Source organism: Artemia franciscana, chromosome 1 (assembly GCF_032884065.1).
Source record: "Artemia franciscana chromosome 1, ASM3288406v1, whole genome shotgun sequence".
NCBI classification, from domain to species: Eukaryota; Metazoa; Arthropoda; class Branchiopoda; order Anostraca; family Artemiidae; genus Artemia; species Artemia franciscana.
In genome coordinates, this window is record NC_088863.1 from 24,992,804 (window position 1) to 25,014,779 (window position 21,976).

The window sequence follows — 21,976 nt, forward strand, 5'->3', positions numbered from 1 at the left end:
CGCAACTCTACTTTTTAAAACAATAAAAAACTACTTACTTCGTATATGAAAGAGGCTGCTTCCTCATCAACGCCCGGCTCTTTATGCTAAAGTTTGACTCTTTCTCTCAACTCTTCTTTTTAAAACAGTAAAAAACTTTAGCGTAAAGAGCGGGATGTTGGTGAGGAAGCAGCCCCTTTCATATACGAAGTAAGTAGTTTTTTATTGTTTTAAAAAGTAGAGTTGCGAGAAAGAATCAAACTTTAGCGCAAGGAGCGGGGTGTCGAGGAGGAAAAGCCCCTTTCATATACGGAGTAATTTCTGTTCGTTTTAAGTTTTAATGTCGCTCCTTACTTTCATTTAAAAAAACTTGTTTTTTTTATTTAATCACAAACTAGAAAGAACCCAAAGTATCTCTTTCAGATTTTCAGATTATATTTTTGAAGGAACTGCGATACCTAAAGCAGTGCCAGCAGTGCGATACCTAAAGCAGTACTTATACTGGTGTGGCTAGAGTACAAATAGATGATATAACCGTCAATCGCACATTCAAACAGAAGTGGTGTTCATACGCTTGCCTAGCTATACTTGCGTGCCTGAGAACGCATTTAGCCAGACCTCTATGATTAGGAAGCTCCAGTTCATGCGTAAAATCCGAGACTTGGCAAAAAGAACCAACAGTTCAAGACCATAGTTCTAGAACTTTTTGTTTAGGATTTCAAATTCTGCCAAAGAGGAAGCTTAAAAGCATAATAATTATGTAGGATATATTTCCATACGTTTATATGTTCATAATAAGACACCACTGTTTAAGCTTAGATGTCTAGACCTTTAGTCAACGCCATGTAATCACAAGTATTAAATCACTAGAGCCATCTAAGGAATTTTAAATCGTTTTCAAGTACAACATTATTAAATTCAGACGTAGTTGCCGTCATTTAAAAGATATTTCACAATCCCACAGGGAGTCGGAGAATTGATTGAGTTGGTCAATGAAGAAAGTCTAGCAAGATAATAGATGGAACCAGACATTTACGTGATGATAAAAAGGCATCAGAGCGTGAGGCTGACTATCCTTATGGAATAATATCAGCTAAATTATTAGGTTACTTTAGGCTATCTCTTCTTTTCAATCACGCTAATGCTAATTATATTAATCGTGAATGAGGAAACAGTTTGAGCATCTTGTTCAGCTAAAAACACCAACTAACATATAATTGGTAATATAGCAAGCAGTCGGTAAAATACAGGGTAAATCTCGATATTTCGGGGAAATCAAGGGCAAAATCATCCCCTGCTTATGTACATGCAAAGGCACAAGAGCCCTTCCCCCTTGTGCGTGGTTTGAGTAAATATGCTCTAAAACCCTATTGATGAGATAAGCTATGGCTATAACTTACTAGGACCCTGCAAACGGGCACGTGAGCTCATGGGGGACAGGGCCTTAAGAAACCCCACAGAACTTCCCACTGCAAATGTGTGGTCTATACAGAAATTTTGGCACTGACATTCTATTGCAAATTTCAATACAAAAATATCAAAACCCATAGCCAACAACATTCATGTGCTCCAATATAAGTAGTCTTCAAGTTCTTTTCTATAGATGCATTAGCGCGGGAAGTGCTAAAAGTTTAAAAAATTTGACTTGCAAAAGCATTGCATTTGCCAGTCCTCTCAGTACATGGCATTTTTTTGACAGGAGGTTATTTCAATGAATGATTTATATTATAAAACAGAAACAAATTCCGAAATTCGATCTGTTTTTCCACCGAGGTGAGTAGAAAAGAGGGATAGATTAAAGGTAGCCAGGGATATACCAACAGCGGAATAGATGGTTATAACTCCACTCCCCTATGGACGGTTCTTAGCCAAAACATGACTTAAGTCCCATAATATTACAAAAACACCAGCGTTTTTCTTCATTTGTAAAAAGAAAATATAAATAAAAAATTACGGATTTGCTACTTCAAGTTGCATATATGTGTTACTGGCGAGTCTTTAAAGGTCTTCTTTACAGAACTGAAAGTAAACAAAAGTTCCCTCCCTTAAAACAGGTTTTTGAACCTTAGGAATTTCCCTCATCGTCCCAAGCCCAATGTGTGGGTATGCAATTGTATGCTAAAGTCTAGCTGCGAAGCAGCAGCTAGACGGATGGCTGACTAAACTTCAATATTAATGGACCAGTTTACTAAGTCCATTTACCGCCGTTAAAACTTTGAAACAAAAGAGAAAATAGTACCTACGAAATATATTACCAAAACTAAAGAGTCAAGGAATAATTCTCTTCAAAAGCTCAGCCACTTCATAATTTGTTTGTTTTCTTTATACATCGCTGAAGTTTTAGCTGTTCATAATGAATTCTATTCTTTTACAAGTTAAATTATTTATTTTATTTTTAAATTTTAACTTTTATTTTGCTTATTTCTTATCTTTTTCAATTTTGGCACTTCATCAGAGGCATACGGATATGTCACAACTATGACTTTTCAAGAATCCCTTCCCAATCACTATATTTCCTCCGTCGTCCCGAGCCCATTCGCAACTAAAGAGAAAATAGTACCCACGAAATATATTACCGCAACTCAACAATAAGAGATCAAGAAATAATTCTCTTCCAAAGCTAAAACTACTTCATAGTTTTTTCTAATATATCTCTGAAGTTTCAGCTGTTCTTAACGAATTTTCTTCTTTTATGAGCTACAAAACTCAAGATTTTTTCGTAAATTACGTAAGTAAGAATGCCTCTTCTCTCGTATATAATCTCGGTGTGAAGTCAGTAAACTAATCAATTCAAATATCACACTGCTTTAAAAATTGTCATAAATTTTCTGGAAATTGTCACACGGCAGACACGGTTGGTTACACAATAAGGAGAGGAGAATAATCAATACGATAATAAGTAAGACTCGAAAAAGTATATGCAAATAATGTCAGCTCTTTGATTTGCTTTTCTTGATTTCGGACAGAAAGGGAAAATGCTTCAAGCAGAACATCAAAGCATATTCAAAGACAGACTTAAGCTACAAAACGTCATTTCCAGCAGTAGAACACATCAACAAAACTTTTTGGGGAACCTCAAAATTGATTAGACTACACAGACAACCTTGGATCGAATTAAAAACACGAAATGCGCAAAGCAGCGCTAAAAGGTAGTGAAGGTTCAAAGCGTTATCTCTAACATAATCTAAATAGGTGCTAAGACCACACTGGATACACGTGATAAAAAAAAACGAAGACACCAAAGTAAAAAAAAAAAAAACAATGAAAACATTTCTAAGGTAGTGAAATTACGAGAAAATCCCCTGAAAAACACAAAGTTAGTGAACGGGATAACATTGGGACTTGAAAACTCAAAATTTGCGCTTATAGGCGTAGATTTTTTAACTTTTCGTGGGAAATCATTCAGAATAAATAAAGCAGAATGGAATGAATTTACCCCCGAACCTCCTGTGATTTGGACGAATATATTTGAAGTAAGCATACAAAATGGGCGAGGTGGATCGGCAGCTCCCCTTTTATTGTGAAGAAATATTGAGTGTAGTTTAATATACTAAATTGATATTCTTATCCACACAGGCTGGGGAGGTGTGAAGAACACTATCTAAAAACAAGATATTTGCAAAATATCTCCTTTGAAAAATGTGACAACTATGTCGTGATTTTTTTTTTAACATTTTTTACACTTTTTCCTCATGCGAGCATTTTAAGGCTTGCTCTTCTTCAAGAATAATCATTCTCTGATCAAACAAAATTAAGCTTGCATGTAAAGTGTGGGGGTATATGGGGTGGTTATTCTCAAGTTTCAACTTTGTTTTGAACTTACGTTTGGGAAAACTAGTTCTTTCTAGATTTTAATCATGTTAAGAATTAGGTATTCCGAACTGAAAATCTATTCTGATCCATTATATATATAAAAAAAACTTACAGTCTTTCGGTATCTCTTCCCAAAACAAATAAAAAGGAAAATGTTACATTAAAATACACTACATTCAAAAGCCTTCTCCAGGTGCCCATAAGGGATTAAACGAAAAAAATAACATATTAAAAAGAAAAATTGAATGTTGGCCCGTATATATAGAGGCTGGTGAACCTAACGGTTCATATCTTATGCTAATCCAAAGAGCCGATACAGTCTTTCAAACTATTCCTTTCTAAGGAGGATAATCAGCCACTAAATAATATTTAAGACTTTTAGTTAACTTTGTAACGGTAGAACGTCATTGACTTTTCTGTCATACGAGTTACCACTCAAGTTTTCTTAATTTCAAGGATTTTTTAAGCAGCAGAATCGAGCGAAGAGTGACATGCAGTGTTGGATTCGACTGGGTTGAATATCAACGCCAGAGAAAGGGCCACCGGAGTATAGAGACACCGAACTATAAAGTTTTTAAATACTTTTAAAAAAGCTTCTTATTTTTCTAATTAGATGAGCCTTGTATTTCAGGAGTCATTATTGAAGAATTGAGACAAAAATCGAACTTTAGCGTAAAGAGCAAGGTGTTGAGGAGGGGAAAACTCCTTATATACGTAATAATTTCCGTTCGTTTTAAGTTTTAACGTTACTCCTTACTTTCAGTTGAAAAAACTTGTTTTTTAATTTAATCTCTGACCCTTTTTTAAATAATGCCGGGAATTCCAGCCTGACTTCCCGAAAAAATCCTATTTTCCCATGGAAAGGTAATTTAGATAATTCAATCCCGGTGAAAATTTACCCCGGACAATTACCCTTAGCATCTCTCGACATAACATTGATTCGGCAAAGAGAAATTAAGACATAAAATAAATATCATGTAGGAATTCAGGTAAATTCAGCCATTTTAAAATTTCTCTTAAAATCCCCCCCCTGGTTGGAAAATTTTTCCCGTGGAAAACCCATCAGAAAAAACAAACCCCCTTCACCCCAAAAAATGTACGCATACTTCCCAAAAACAAATATTACCCGTAAAAAATGGGTACATATTATAGCCTAAAGACCTTTTCGTAGGGGCTGTGGGGGGTCTTGTTAACTACAAAAGCACCGTTATTGGCCTTTCAACTATGCTGAACAAAATGGCTATCAAAATTTTACCGGAGGACATTGAGGGAAAAGAGGTGTGGGGAGAAGCTAGTTGCCCTCCAATCTTTTTTGTTCTCTGAATATGATGGCGTAAGCATTAAGATTCTTTGACGTTTAGGTCCCCCCACCTTTCGAAATTAAGGCAAATTTTCTCAGGCTCGTAGCCTCTGATGGGGGACACTAAACTTAATAATCTTATATATTTGGAATCAGCATAAGAAGCCAATTCTTTTTATATATCTATTGGTATTCAAATCCATTTTTTCCATTTTTGGAGTTTCGGTTACTTTTTAGCCGTCTCACTCCTTACTTAAAGTTCGTTACCAAGACCTGTGTGAGACTACCTAGGTGAGTGTAGCTTCTCTACACGTCATCTTTTTGTCTTCGCTTATTCCTAGCCTTAGCGACTTAGTCTCCTTAACATATAAATTTAAAACATATTTTTGCACCCTGAACCCACAAAATCTCTAGAAGTTCAAACATTTTGCTAACATTTTCATCAAGGATAATCATAGAAATAAACAATCATCTACAACAGGATTAGAGTAAATAGTGTGAGAGAAAACAAATTAAAATCTATCTATAAAAGTTTAATCAAAAACAGACTTGATCCTAGTACGCTTTTAATAACGAAGAAGATAAGTGAATTTTTGACTTTTAAGTCTAAACTAGTTGGAATTTAATGAATAAAGATCAAACAAACAAAACAAACTTTGAGGATTTCTGATATACTTCAGCTTGACTAGTAAAAGAAAAGAACCATTCAATTTTCCAAATATAACATTATTAAAAGAAATTCTACCTATATCTGGTTTTAATTAATTTGATCTTGGGTATGTATAAGATCTTCAAAAAAAATATCTGTTTAGTTTTTATAGAGTAGAATTGCAAATCAGAAGAAAAATCAAACCTTCACAACTAGTGTATAATAATCACCTTGTCCAGAGTTTGGGCCTAAATTATGACCCAGAGCCTGTTTAAATACAATAACAACAGTTTATCAGAAGTTTCTTTCCTTTTTCTTTTTATAGCATTTGTATGTTTTTCTCCTGTTTCTATGTGTATACTAATTTACTTAAGCAGCTTTTTGTCCTTTCCCTTCCTTTTTTTTCCTTGATAAGGCTTCCAGATATGAAGTCGAACTTAATTACTTGGGTTTTAACTTGTAAAAAAAAATAATCTTTTTTTCAACGTTCACTGTTTTTTAAAAGTGTCACGCGTTTTCAATATTTTCATTTCATTTATTTCATTTCATTTCATTTTTTTCATGAAAAATCGATTTATATGATTTTTACCCATTTTGAAAGATAATTTTCCTTATTATGAGCCCTGGAAAAGGGTAGATCCATCCGCTCCCATCTAAACATTATCCCTGTTTATCCCTGTTATTATTACAGTAGTGTGCCAATTACCGTCTGTTAACAGTACTCCTGTTAAGAAGTTGCTTCAATTTTACAATAGTGTTTCACTTACCGTCTGCTTATAGCCTAGATTGAGCTTAGTAACAGGGTTACTATTTAATCCTGTTACTAAGTAGCCTCATTCTGTTATTTTTGTTAACATTAATCCTGTTAAGCAGCTACTGCAATATTACAGCAGTGTCTCAATTACCGTCTCTTACTAACCTAGACTGGGCTTAGCAATAATATTACTATTTAATCCTGTTTTAAGCAGCCTAATCCTTTTGGCACTTTTTTTTATCATTTTTGAAGAAAAAATTAAAAAGTATAAGATTTACAAATCCTCTGTAAAGAGCAACCTAGGAAAAGAAATGCCATCTACTTAGATGATGAACCAGCACCAGTGGTAAACCAACTCATACAGAAACTGATTGTTTAAAAAGTTTCCTACTTAATCCTACCAGCAAATTCTTTCATCAAAGTAATTAGTATAGCCGAGGTTATAAAAAGTTACTCTTGCTGTCTCATAATATAATAATAAAAAATTAAAAATTTGCAGCTTAACACCATTATCGAAATACCTCAAAGGATTTTCTAAGATAGCATAGCGCTTAAAACTCGATTCGGAAAAAAAAACACTCATGTGCAGCATTAATTGATGACTTGAAATATGAAACTAGAGTCCAATTGATCTGGTTCTTCAAGAAATTCCAGAAAATATTTTTTCAATGATACAAATTTATTTTTGCTAACGACCTCTGAAATTACGCTGCATTTGTTCTGAAAGATTTTCAAGATACTGGCAAAAATTTCCCAGGATATACTTGACATCGTAATTCAAGATGCTCTGGCAAGTTTGTCCTCTAATGTGGAATCACTTTTTCTTATACTTCTTCCATTGATGATGATTTGTGGATAGAGAGTACAGCCAAATTTAATAAAATAAATATATAATCAAAGATTCGGTGGTATTTGAGGTGCATTAATACTGACCATGTAGATATATAAAAAAAGAACAAAAAATATTGCCAGTAAATTATTAAATTTCAGCCTTTTGCTTATCTGTCTATTTAGAATTGAGGTGACTAAACTTTGATCGGTGGCGGTTCTGACAGCCCTTGCACCAGGGAGAAAATCTTGATTAGCGACCCCCACCCCCTATCTCCAAAATATTCTCCGGCCGAATTTTAACAAAATTTACATTTATTACCAAAATTTCATTTATTAACACAATTTTCCATTTAAATCTGCAAAATCATTAATTACCTTGGTAAGAATGACGATTAAAATGTGGGAAAAATGAAAATATCGGATTCAATTTGCTTGTAGACTTGCTTGCTGCCATTTGCTTGTAGACTTGCTTGCTGCCAACTGCACCCTCTACTTTATTCTAATACAAATTCAAAAATTCAATAATGATTGTCTTTTAGTTAATTTATTTGAAATTTTGCCCCCCTAAAATTTCTGGGCCCGGGGAGAGTTCCCCCTCTGCCCCCCTAAAACCACCTACAATTTGATGTACCTTCTTCTGTTTGGCTCTACCCAAATGTTGCATAAGATCGCATATTTGATGATTATACGCTACTGTGAGATAATATAAAGCAGACGACGATAATAATAATTTTGTCTGGACAAAACTCTAAGTTGTAATCAAATGTCTTCTCTCCAGGCTATACATAATTCAGGATGATTTGATGGGGAAACTTAGTTTTCTGGGCTTGCTAATATCATTTAGTTGTTTGTCTTTTATTTACATTGGCGGTGTCCAGTTGTCCAACCATATTACCGTTTCTCTGTTGATTCAATATTCGAACACGTGATATGGAAAAACATGTTTTCAACAAATGTTTATTTTAGCTCAACACAGAACAAATTTACTCTGTCCCTTTTAACTGGGGACAACTCAAAATTCGAATTCTTTGTATGTTTTTTTTTTTTAGTGGGTGTGTGTTCCCACCGATCGAAATCCAATCGAAATTTACATATATCTTTTCTTCTTTTAAAAATACTTTTAACATTCGTATAACAATGCTTTGATAAGTGGTAATCCTATCTGAAAGAGTACCACCTTCCAAATATTAATTTGGTCGGAGCTGGAAATACAAAAGGATCATCATTCCTGCGGTGTGCAGGGCGAGTTCTTCAAAAAATATTTACGTAGGAAGATTTTCCATGAAGACCAGCTTGGGGCCAGGAGAGCATACTCCCAGGAACAAGAAAACAATTATTACATTGCGTAGCTTTTTGCCATTGAAAAATATTTAATTTATTCTCATTTCCACCGAATTTTCATGCAAATTTCCACTGGGGCGAACGGGAGGGACAAAATGGCAGTTTTCCTGGAAAGGGAGGGAATTATTTTACCTTATTCAAGAGAAATATTACGTTTTACAGTTATCAAAAAGCTGTGTTTTTTGTTGTTCATCATATCTCTCCTGTTGGCACCCATGGCTCTTGAACAATCTATAGATAAGCATTAGATAAGAAACATTTACATTATTCCGTTGCCAATCAATAATTTTGGGTTACTCTCGTAGTTTTTGTTTAATTTTCTACCGTCATCAGCGGCCAGCAGCTTGGTGACGGTGGGAGATGGATACTCAAGACTTTCCTCTGGTATTGAGATCGTGAAACGCAGAAGACAAGTTCCTTGGAAGCTTCTAAGATTTTCAACAATTTTCCTGTATTCCTTTTTCTAGTGTACTAAATAGACTAGCAAAACTACAGCAAAACTGTCTGAACTCCTAAGTAAACTTCCTGGAGATAATTTACTGTCGGACTCGCTTAAAACATAAGATTATTTCTTAGAAACCCGAGAGAAAAGATTCTGTGTCTCCTCAAGGTTTGCAGAAAACAATTCTAGAAAGGTCAATCTGGAAATCTGAAATTTGGAGTTTTTTGTTGAAGATGTTCTTTTCGCTCAAAATATGTAAAAACAAAGATTGGGTACAGAGGAATTGGGCCCAGAAGTAGACTAAAACACAACCAACTGTGATGCGAATCACAAAAAGGGGAAGAGATGATGGTTTACCGGAAATTTTCATTTGTAAATGTGCAACAGAGAGGTACACCACCTGAACTACTTGCGCCCAAATTTCAGAAGGCTAGCACTCATCTGGGTCATAAGAAAACTCATAAGAGCACGTCAAAATGAAACACTCATTAAGTTTCTCGACAACCCTTCACTTTTAATGACCTTGGCTACACAAAAATTAGCTTAGCTTCAAATCTTTCTAAAGGAAAGAAATGGTTTAAAGCATTTCACAGAAAAATCGACTTCCAAAACTAGTTTTAGTTCTATACGTTGATAAAATATGATCAGACGCTCAAATGGTGAAACAAATGCATTTCACCCTTTTCCATGCTACAACGGCTTACAAACAAACCAGAGCCGTAAAAAGCTGGTTTAATACCGAAATTATATTACATTTTTAAAAAATAATTCCCATTTTTCTCAGAATCAACCCGTAGTCTTTCTAATCGATAACTTCTATTCCTTCATATTTCACGGAAAAATAAAATAAAAAGTTTGTAAAACAGATCAGTAACATATCTTAAACAAGACCCCCTTAAAAAAGGCTAATCTCTAAAGATAATGTTTAAGACTCAACTTCCCTCTGAGTCTACGACAAGCCTATATCTTTGACTTTCGCCGAAAGGACAAGCTAGCTCAGGATTGCCTACTTCCAGACTTTACGTGTGGAATGCACTTTTTTTTTTTATCTCAGGGGAGATGTGGAAGAGTCTAAGATAATTCTTCTTGGGTGTCAGTTTTCATTCGCTTTAAACGTCGGTAGTTGGCAACTTCGCCAGAAGTGCAATTAACTCATGGAACAGGGTTGCCGACTTGCACACTTCTCGTGTGAAATGCTATCTTTTTTTTACCTCAGGGGAGATGTGAAAGAGTCAAGATTACTATTCTTGGGTATAAGTTTTCATTCGCTTTAAACGTCGGTAGTTGGCAACTTCGCCAGAAGTGCATTTAACTCATGGAACAGGGTTGCCGACTTGCACACTTCTCGTGTGAAATGCTATCTTTTTTTACCTCAGGGGAGATGTGGAAGAGTCAAGATCACTATTCTTGGGTATAAGTTTTCATTCGCTTTAAACGTCGGTAGTTGGCAACTTCGCCAGAAGTGCATTTAACTCATGGAACAGGGTTGCCGACTTGCACACTTCTCGTGTGAAATGCTATCTTTTTTTTACCTCAGGGGAGATGTGGAAGAGTCAAGATTACTATTATTGGGTATAAGTTTTCATTCGCTTTAAACGTCGGTAGTTGGCAACTTGGCCAGAAGTGCATTTAACTTATGGAACAGGGTTGCCGACTTGCACACTTCTCGTGTGAAATGCTATCTTTTTTTACCTCAGGGGAGATGTGGAAGAGTCAAGATCACTATTCTTAGGTATTAGTTTTCACTCGCTTTAAACGTCGGTAGTTGGCAACTTGGCCAGAAGTGCATTTAACTCATGGAACAGGGTTGCCGACTTGCACACTTCTCGTGTGAAATGCTATCTTTTTTTTACCTCAGGGGAGATGTGGAAGAGTCAAGATCACTATTCTTGGGTATAAGTTTTCATTCGCTATAAACGTCGGTAGTTGGCAACTTGGCCAAAAGTGCATTTAACTTATGGAAAAGGGTTGCCGACTTGCACACTTCTCGTGTGAAATGCTCTCTCTTTTTTTACCTTAGGGGAGATGTGGAAGAGTCAAGATCACACTATTCTTGGGTATAAGTTTTGATTCGCTTTAAACGTCGGTAGTTGGCAACTTCGCCAGAAGTGCATTTAACTCATGGAACAGGGATGCCAACTTGCACACTTCTCGCGTAAAATGCACTCTTTTATTCACCTCAGGGAAAATAAAAGAGTAAAGAGTCAAATTTTTTTTTTACTTGCAATCTTTTGAGAAAAAATCGTTCTAATTTGGTCTTGCACTCTTTTTAGACGTCAGCAGTTGGCAACACATAGCTATTTAATCAAATGAATTCGCCCGTTTCAGATATATCTATTAACCGAGCGGAGATTAAGGTTATACTTAGACTATTTCTTAGAGAAGGATTAAAGATGGGTAAGCGTCAGAGAAAGCTAAGAAATGGATAAAGTTGAATCTCAGCTACCGAATATTTTCAAAATTGTGTTCTTACGTTGAAATATTAAAACCCTAGGACAACGGAAAATACCATTAAGAAATGAGAAAGGCACATAAAGCTTACGTAAAAAAAGTGCCATCCGAGATATTACAATATAAACCCAAAATAGTAACTCATTAAAACCCATTTTCCGGGAAGAGACTTGTTCGATAGGCTACTCATGAAGAACTTAAGCTGGAGGATAGTAACAACATATTTACTTTCTCACAGATACAACAAGACTATATGAAGGAAGATCTAAAATTTATTTTAACCCCATTTATAAATTAAAACTCACTGTATCCTATCAGGCTGACAAAGAAAACTTTAACGCCATCGACTTCCAATAGCAGTACAAATCAACGTAGCTAGAGAAATCGTACAAGAGTAAATATACAAAACTAACTACGTTCCAAGTTATATACTAAAACTAAATATATTTCGCAAGGGTAGCAGGAAAGCTTCCAGCATTACATCTCATAAAAAAACATAGTTTTAGTCAAAACCCACGCCAGAATTCCTTTTTTCATGGCTTTTATTGCTATCGTTTCGCTAGGAAGAATTTCCCAGCTTATATTGGTCAATAAGTCCACTGCACTAAGATTCAGCTCAGCTTTTTATTTCGCTTATTGACAGATGTGTTTGCTGTCTAGGGGGCACTTTATTGATTTCGAACAGAAGAGACAACAGAAGGCCCTGAGGATTCCGAAGGAACAAGAATACACACAATTCTATTGATTTATTAGTAATATAGCACTTGATATTTCAAGTGAATAAATGTCAAATAACCCATCAAAGTCGGTACTAGTAGCCACGTCCTTATTGTGCAAAAGCATAAAAGTGCCTCTATCCTGAAAATTAAACCAGCCATAACGGGTAGAAAATCTGAAAAGAGTGTTGAAGCAAATTGTAAATGATATCTATAAATATATAAAAGTATATACAGTGGCCTGATCTGAGGCACGCCTCTCCCACCTTAACCTTTTTACTTCAACAAATTACTTGGCATTAGTTAAGTAATACTTAATGTTACTTAACGATAGTAATGCTTACGATAATTAACATTAGTAATACTTACAACACTTAACGCAAGTCAAGTATCGTCAGATCCAAGTCACTTATTTCTGAGGAATATCATGTAAATCTAACATGGAATTTCTCAGTCATTTTCAAGGCGATATTTTGTCGCTTTCTTCGAAGAAAATAAAGATGGCAGAAGACCGTTATTAATGAAGACATCGTTCTAACTCATTCATTCATCCCCTCTGATTTACGACGACAAAGGAAAAATTTAGAGACCTTTATATTTAAAGTCCTGACACGAAGAAAGGTTAGGGTTGAAGCTTTCGAAAAAAAGAATAATAAATAATGGATGTTCTATTCAAACAATAAACTTTCTTTCTTTTTTGAGAGATTCAATCGACGTAGAACTATCAGAAAGCTAGATAAATATTCTCCTTGTTTCAAACATCACAATGCCACAAGGTGCCACATTCATCCTTAAATATATGCACCATCCACAAAAAATGGTGGCCTATTATATAGAATGTACACGTAGTATTACTACGGTCGTAAAACAATGCATAAACAAAGACCATTTATCGGGGTAGGGTAGATCGCAAGGTGTTAAACATGGGGGAGTGCTCGGTCCCTAACAAATGAATTTTCAGGGCCAAATTCTTTATCTTTTTGCCAGAGTAGCTTCTGAAAAGTAAATAGGAGGGACTTGATCTATGACATGCCTTGATTTGACAAATATATTTGAACAAAGCGTGTAATATGGATGCTAATAAGGGGAGAATGGCTCCTTTATTGATGCACAAATATATTGACTTTGAAGTAGAAATTACATTAACGTAACATTATTAGAGGGTCGAGAACATTTCCCATGGTAAGTATGGAGTGCATTCAAAATTAGAGGGAACTTCGGTCTAGTTTTAAGTCAGTCCATTTATATTAACAAGATATTGATTTATAGATTTTTTCATAACTTTCATTACTGCAATGGCCCGGTGGCAAGTTTTTGTGACAAATTTCATACTATATGCTTGTCTGAACAAAGGCGGAAGGGAGGAGGAAGTACTTCAAAGTAGCAATACTTTCCAACAAATTCTTCCCATAAATATAAAAATCACTTTCTCAGAAATCATTTTAGCAATACGTGCCTCTTTGAGAAAAAAAAACATAAGGGGTCAACTTTTTCAAGAGCGGGATTCGTTTTCAAAACAATGCCGTGCAAAAGTTAAACATTTTAGTATAAAGATCAGGGCAGTTGGGGATTTGGGCACCCATGAGGCGAAAGGTGAGGTGCCAGCACCCCTGGCTGAATCAAACTGCCCTATATTTTTATATTTTGTTTTGAGATTTCTATTATACAACTAGAGCCATGAGTCTTGCCGATAAGGGAAGGTCGGGGGCAGCGGGGGAAAACAAAAGCTGCAGCGGCACGCTGCTGCCACAATCGTTGTTCATCACAAACATTTTGGTTTTGATCAGTCTTTCTCAAATCACAGCTTAAATTTACAACATATTTGGGCCTATTCACGACTTAGGACCTTTCTGAGTCGCCGGCAGAACACTAGTCTTCTTCGTTATTCATCAAGAGAATTAGAAATCTGGTAGAAACAAAATGGACGTGGTATTTCAGAACCGTTGCATAATAGTTGGAATATCTAACAGCTAAGTATTCTTAACAGAATTAATTATCAAAATTAATAAAAAAAAAATTCATCAAGCAACCGTCACCATCAAGAACTGTCACCATTTACACAACTGCTGGGTTGAAAGGAAATTCTTTCCCCGTAGCTTTCATACCATCAAAGATCCAGAAGGGATTTGGAAGGTATTCGCTATCAATCCAAATCGTTTTCATAATGAATATCTGTGCTCTTAAAAACAAGGCCAGCCAAATGTTTTTTAGTCCATGAAGCAGGTGGTAAATTGCCAAGCTCATCAAAGGTTGTAACTCCAACTCCATTCCTACCTGCAGTGCCATTCTCTCATCCAATGCTTTCAGAAAACCCTTAATTTTGGTGCCAGTGTGAAATAGGATAGTCACACCAGAACAAGTAAAACCACATCCCAGCACGACCAAGAAAACAAAATGCGTCAAGAGAGAAAGGAGGGCAGAACAAAAGTGCTCACTGATACATCAGTAAAAGCCAAGTGAGGCAAAGACGAGGTGGAAAAGAAAAAGTTGAAGCAACAAAAGCAAGAAAAACCAAGAACCAGGCTGTGAAGACATTTGGTGAAAGGACAGCACTGAAGGTGAAAATGAAACTGAAAAAGTCCTGACTGTTACTGTTGTTGACAACTCAGACATTTCTCCTGGGTAAGATAATGAAAAGGAATATGAACTTAGTTTCGGATGGGGAGTCAGTTGGCAACTTTGTAAAATTCATTTATGAGGGCCATTAGGGAGGAGGTAGAACGCACTGCAGAGGTCCGTCTGAGGACTATGAGTGGTGGTAGAGGTAATTTGTGAAAGTGGCTAGAACAGCCATATCTAATCTACTAAATGCAAGAGGATTTAGGGTAAAAACCCTAAGTCCTTGGACAGTGTGTGATCTTGGACAAATGTTTTGACTAAAATATATCTTCCCTAAGAAAGGACAGCAGGTTCTTAATCTTGGACCTGATGCAGATACTTAGGATTGGCTGAATACAATCTTGTAGCTAAGCGAATTTGATTACTCTTTTTCACAACACATGTCAGTGATTGAATCTCTCCATGACTGAAATACTTCAATTTTAAAATCCTTTGCTTAAGATTGGGCAGTAGCCTATTTTCCATGATTAGAGTCAAGCTAAAAATTCGCCATTACAATTATGTCTCTATTATTAACTGTCTGTGCATTCAAAATAGTTTTCTGTCACAGTTTTCTGTCTGTCATCATCATACATGTGTGAAACATTTGAACTAATAAAAGACTTGTAAAGAAATTTTAGACAGACTTAGTAGAGAAAAATAAATGTTCCAGGCGGTAGGCCTATAATAGATTTAACTATGGAGATGGTTATTGGGGAAACCTGCATTTGTAGTTTCTTTCCCATTCATTTCTGTCGAAGCCTGAAATAATTCCCTATCCAATACTTAGACACCTCCTAGTTTGCTTCAAGTTACACCTCCAGTGGATTTATGACGAAAAAGGAGACGCATTAATTGTATTCAATGTAGAATTCAGTATTTAACAGTTAGGAAATTGAGAAGTTTCAGAACCTACCGTTTCAAGTAACGCTGCTATGTCAAGGAATCAAAACCTCAGCATTTATAAACACCTGGAAGCACAGGGAATTCTTGCAAACAATTTGTGAACCCGCTTGTTTATTTAATCTTCAAAAGCTTACTTCTAAGCAGGAAAATCGAAATTCTTAACCACAAGAGGCAAGAAAAACTCCAACATTGCGGTTGACGCAATAAAGAATTGGCTTAATTTAATTCAAAGTCTGGAAAACGCAGCCACCTCGTCTGGTGGTGGCGTTACGGCACTTTGGCGGCGGCACACTGGCGGCGTTACGATGCTTCGGCGGCAGTCGCTCGGGATCTTGTCGGCGGCGTTTAATGCATGCATCAGGGTCAATATCAAACACTGGAAGTTCCGATTAGACCAGGTAAGCCCCCCCCCCCCTAAAATTCAGCAAATGAGCACCCGTGGATGAGGAGGAAGCTTCTCTCGCACTAATATTACACTGAAAATGACAATAAAAAAATAAATTACACACAAAAACTGCTACGAATGAAAGTAGAGAAAGACATCAATGCTCTAAATGACCCGAACTTATCCTGTATATGAAGGGCATCACCTCAACCCCTACTCTTCACGCTTAAGTTTGACTTTTTCCGCTAATGTTTCTAGAATAGAAGCTATGATACTGTGATTCCCAACGCTGGGCATAGGCCTCACCAGTGGGGCATGGCAGTATTTTCGTGGGTCATGTGCAAGACCTGCACCCTTCGGTTGACCATACTCTAGAGTCTTCACTTCGAAAAAAAAAAAACATTTCCATGTAAATGATTCCACATTCACATGTATTCAAAGAGCAAAAAAGACAGGTGATAATGTGGCAATGACACCATGCATTGCGTTTGTACAGAAAGACATTTAGTATAACTAGAATATTACACCAAAAAAAAAAAACTAGTATAAAATATATCTAAAGGACGACTTGAAAAAATATACCTGGCAAAAAAACATTATGGCAATTTAAGCTTCCTTCAGATGAATACGCGTAAAATTTCGATTAACAAAATTTAAATATCAAAAGGGGGCATTAGAGTTCTAGAAATGCCTATGTGGGGCTTTTTTCACCTGATAAAGCCTTCAGACAAGCAAATAAATTTTAACTTAAAAAGTGGGCAGTTGATGGGGCGGCATTCCTCCTTATATATAGGACAATTATTTTGAATTTCAATTCGGATCTTCAATCTCAGTTGTCTTTTCCATAGAGGCATAGGAGGAAAAAAATATCACTTATGCCACAAAAACTTTATTACCAGACATAGGAATATTGAAACACTGACAGGTCATAAGAAATCTTTCTTAATTAAGTTTAATAGTTCAATAAAAGTTATTTTGATGTCTGGAACCATAGCCTTTTACAATACGGTAAACAAAGAAAATGACTTACCTTAATCGATCTTGAACAGTTGGCTCTGGGGGTAAAGGTGGCTTGTCGAAAAAAACCTAGAATATTTTTAAAATATTATATAAAGCATTCAAGCAGAAATTGAAAGAGTAAGAGACAAAGAGCCCCTTTAATGTTCAGAGCACCTTACGCCTGTGACGATTATTTAACAATCATCAAGTGACAAACCAAAAATTTGTTTAGCCGAAAATAGACGAACTAGAGAAAAAAGACTACCAATGAGTGGAATTGGAATATCTTAAATCATATAGTTCCTTCAAAACATTATTTATCTTTATACATGGACCATTCAAAAAGACAAATTGATTAACTTAAACAAAAGGGACGAGCAAAAGTGACAAAGGATATAATCTCTTTAAGACATAAATAATCTGTGGATACGGATTAGTATTGTCGTCTCTTTTTTTCTTTAAAAACCTGAGAAATGTTTGCTCTGAGATTCAATTCCAAAACCATTCTCCTTTTGTATATTAATTCCTTCTCACAGAAATTCGTTTTACAAAACTATACGAACATACAAAAATTAAGGGTCAGTGCAATGGCCTTAAGAAACAACAAATTTATGAGTTGTAATAAATCAATTAGGCTTGTAAATTTTTAAAATAATTCTCTACATTACACTGTACTTTGAACCATGTAGCGACAAAATCTTTAAGATTGTCAAATCCCTAAGAGTGTCTCTCTCATAGAAGCTGTTTCAAACAGTTCGTGGTAACGAACTGTAAGTAAGTAGCGGTCTTCAATAGTAACCGAAAATCTAAAAAACGGAATTTTAACACCGATAGATACATCAAAAGATTAAGATTTTTATGCTTATTTCAAATTTGTAAGCTTCATTAAGTTTAGTCTTACCCCTCAAAGGTACTTTTTAATATCAATAGATTTTGATATCATTTGATTTGATATCAAAGATTTTGATATCAATAGATATATTAAAAGAGTTGGCTTATTATGCAGATTTCAAATATATAAGTTTCATTAAGTTTAGTCACACCCATCAAAGGCTAAGAGTCTGGTAAAAATTTGGCTGGTTTTCATAAAGGGGGGAAACACACACAAAAAGTCATAGAATGTTAAAGAAAATCCCACCATCACATTCAGCGTACCAGATAACCCTAATGTAGAGGTGCTCATATCTGCAAAAATGTGGAATTTTGTAATTTTTTTCCAGAACAAAGATCACGAATGCTTGTTATGTATTTGTCTTTTTTCCATGGGTGATCGTATCAACCCAGTGGTCCTATAATATCAGAAAAGGACTCATTAGAACGGAAATTAAAAATTCTAGTGCCACTTTAAGGTGGCCAAAAATATTGGAGGGCAACTAGACCCCGTCACATGCCATTTTTTCTCAAATTGTTCGATCAAAGATTTGCGATATCCATTTTGTTCAGCACAGTTGAAAGCCCAAATAACTTGAACTTTGGAGATAACTCTACCCCTCACAGTCCCTGGAGAAAGGTCTAAGTTATAAAAATTGTCCATTGTTTACGTATAGTATCAGTTATTGGGAAGTATACATATATTTTGATAGTGGAGGGGCGAATTTTCTGCTTGGAGATTTTCCATGGGGAGCATTATCCACACGGAGGGAAGTTTCCAGGAGATTCATTTTTTAGGTACAATTTTACACTGAGGGAATTTACGCTATATATATATATATATATATATATATATATATATATATATATATATATATATATATATATATATATATATATACAAAATCCTTCTTATCTCTTCTTCTTCTGGAGAGTTCAATCCTTTCAGAAGGATTGAACCCTCCAGAAAATATATCCGTAGGTAGAAAGGAATTTCTCATGGAGGTGGATTCAGATTTCCTGGCATTATTTAAAAAACAATCAGAAATAAAATAAAAAACAAGTTTTTCAACTGAAAGTAAGGACCAACATTAAAACTTAAAACGGAAATAAATTATTATGTATATGAAGGGGTTGCTACCCACGACATATCGCTCTTTACACTAAATTTTGAATTTTGTCAAAATTCTTTAAGAAGAAATCATGAAACACAAGGTTCGTTTAACTAGAACATTAAGCAGCTTTTTTTTAAAGTAGTAAAAACTTTAGAGTAAACAGCAAAGTGTTGAGGAGGAGCAATCCTCCTCATATACGTAATAATTTATTTTCGTTTTAAGTTTTGAAGTTGCTCCTTACTTTCATTTGAAAAAAATTTTTTTTTATTTAATTTTCAAATTAAATTAAATAGTGCCATTAAAACTTGCAAAGAACGTATATAATTCAATTTACTAGGTGAGCTCCACCCTCCTTAACTATCCGCTCTTCAAATTAAGTTTATGAGTGTAACAAACGCATTTAAAGGTTATTTGCAACTGCTTATTTACCGATTCTCTTTTACACCATATCCCCTCCAGTGGAGGGGAAATTATGCACAATATTAAGCTCCTCTGTTCTTGAGGTATTATTAAAAAAAAAAAAAAAAAAATATCCCGTCTCAATTGCCCTTGTGTTGAAGCAATTGTCGTTAACTCATTGAGGACACAAAGTAAAGCTTTGGAGTAAGAGGTTAAAGAGGGGACAGCCCCATTCATATACAGAATATTTCCTGGTCATTCTGAGTTTTCCCTTAAAAATACTTGCTTTTCATTTTTAATTTGTGTGTGTATTTAATATCGTATCGCGACCTACCCAAACTGTGAGGGGGGGGGGGCTACCATCCCCGCAAACCTGACTCCTTAAATCGAAGTTTAACTTTTTTTTAGAATAATGCTTAAAAGCACATTTAGCGCATTTGCTTTAAAAAGCAAAGCGAAATTGTCCAAAATGTACTATTGTTTCCGAATAGGAGAGCTTTCATCACTCAACACTTCTTCTGTGGGTTTTGTCCTATGTTCATCCAAATATTTATGATCTCCCTAATGTTAAGAAGTCAGAGGTAAAATGTATAATCATCTGAATATTCATTCAATCCATCTGAAGCATATCTCCTAAAAAGTTTAAAAACATGGGCCTTCCACGAAGATGACCCATACCCCATAAAAAAATCCATTGGCCAACAGCATAATATATAATGCACCATTCGGCGATGCTGTATAGACGTTAATTATATTAGATAAACGGTATATAAAATTTTGAACATTTTGAACTGCCAAATTTTGACCAAATTATTTTGCGTTCTGTATTTCTAACAAAGAATATGGCACAAAATAACACAGTCGCATGTGAGAAAAGGAACTAGCTGTTATGATTAACTTCCGAATGAGCAATCGCTCATGGCTATACGAAAACTTCCTTGATGCAATGTCTTCCAGCTGAGAATATAAACATTAATATAAAACAGAGTTTTCAAAAGTTTTTGGCATTGGGGTACCAGAGCCCCCCACACTTATGTCTCCAACTATGAGGGATCCAATAGTAAAATTCTCATTCAACCTGGCAATATGTGAATTTCGTTTCTACTATAAAGATCTAAAGGTATACTTTAGGGTATTTTACTTTTTTTGTTTGGCATTGGGGTACCAGAGTTCCACATACTTATTTCTCCAACTATGAGAGATCCAATAGTGAAATTTTCATTCAAGCCTCTAAATATGTGAATTTCGTTTCTGCTATACAAATTTAAGGGTGCACTTTAGGGTATTTTTACTTTTTCTGTTATGAAGCTTTGGGTACTTTTGTACTTGTTACTATTTATAAATTTGGAGCATTTCCTCATAGTTCTAAGGGTGACAATTCGTCATTTTTCTTGCTATTTTGAATGTAAAAGTACCTGGCAGTTCTGATGATAAACATATTGAGAACTTGAAATGCTTTTTATTTAATATACAATTGGTTTTATCAGTGACTCTAAAGTCACTGATAAAAACCAATAAAGGGGTCATGAGGATGCAATAGGTTTTGCTAGCTTGGTTAGCAGAGCGTATCGTCCATAATACTCTAAATAGCAGGGTAGCGTGTTCAAGCTCCTTATTTGACAATTTTCATAGAAATATCAAAAGTATGTTTTTATGGGGTAAATTTGCAATTACAAAACAAAAGATCATCATAGACTGAAATTCTCCTGTGTATGGACAAAGAAATCGAAAAAAGGGGTCTCTTCCTGAAGGAGTAATTCTAAAGTTGTAGTTTTGCTAAGTCTATCACATTTTGACAGGAATCAAGAACTTGAACTGAAACCTTTAAGGGAATTTCATTGAGGGAGGGGGGGAAAGGACAAGGCTTGTGTTTGATCACTATGCTTATCTACTTGCTAGAACTTACAGAAGGGAAGCTTAAAATCTCAAAATGTTGTCAATTTTGTTCTTTTTTTTAATCACTATCTAAATTTCCGCCTTTCTCTGCTCTTTTCAAGAGTTAATTTTGTCTCTGATCTATTTTTCTTTGTTATTTCCCTGGTCCAAAGCTTCTTATCGGATACTCGAAGGTATACTCCAGGTCTATATCTGCTGGAGAAGATTCCCCTATCTGCCACCTGGGGACGCGCTAGGTTGCCTGGGAGGGCAATTTCCAAGATCGGACATTAAGGCATGTACCTGCAGATGAGGTTGTTATTTCCCTGATTCGCGCCTTCTTGTTGGATTTTCGAAGGTATTTTCCATGGAGAGAGAGAGAAAGAGAGAGAGAGAGAGAGAGAGAGAGAGAGAGAGAGAGAGAGAGAGAGAGAGAGAGAGAGAGAGAGAGAGAGAGAGAGAGAGAGAGAGAGAAAGAGAGAGAAAAAAAGAGAGAGAGAGAGAGAGAAAGGGGGGGAACAGATACACCCTTGTAATTACCTAATAATAAATT

The 21,976-nt window shown here is 35.5% G+C and overlaps 1 protein-coding gene across 1 annotated transcript in view; it reads right to left on the reverse strand.

The window, feature by feature from the left end:
- Nucleotides 1-21,976, reverse strand: part of LOC136026202 (inactive rhomboid protein 1-like) — a gene marked incomplete in the record, with an annotated part of 191,350 nt that overhangs the window by 87,117 nt on the left and 82,257 nt on the right. The window contains 1 exon segment of the mRNA XM_065702568.1: nucleotides 17,196-17,251. Within this exon segment, the coding sequence (XP_065558640.1) occupies nucleotides 17,196-17,251 (56 nt within the window).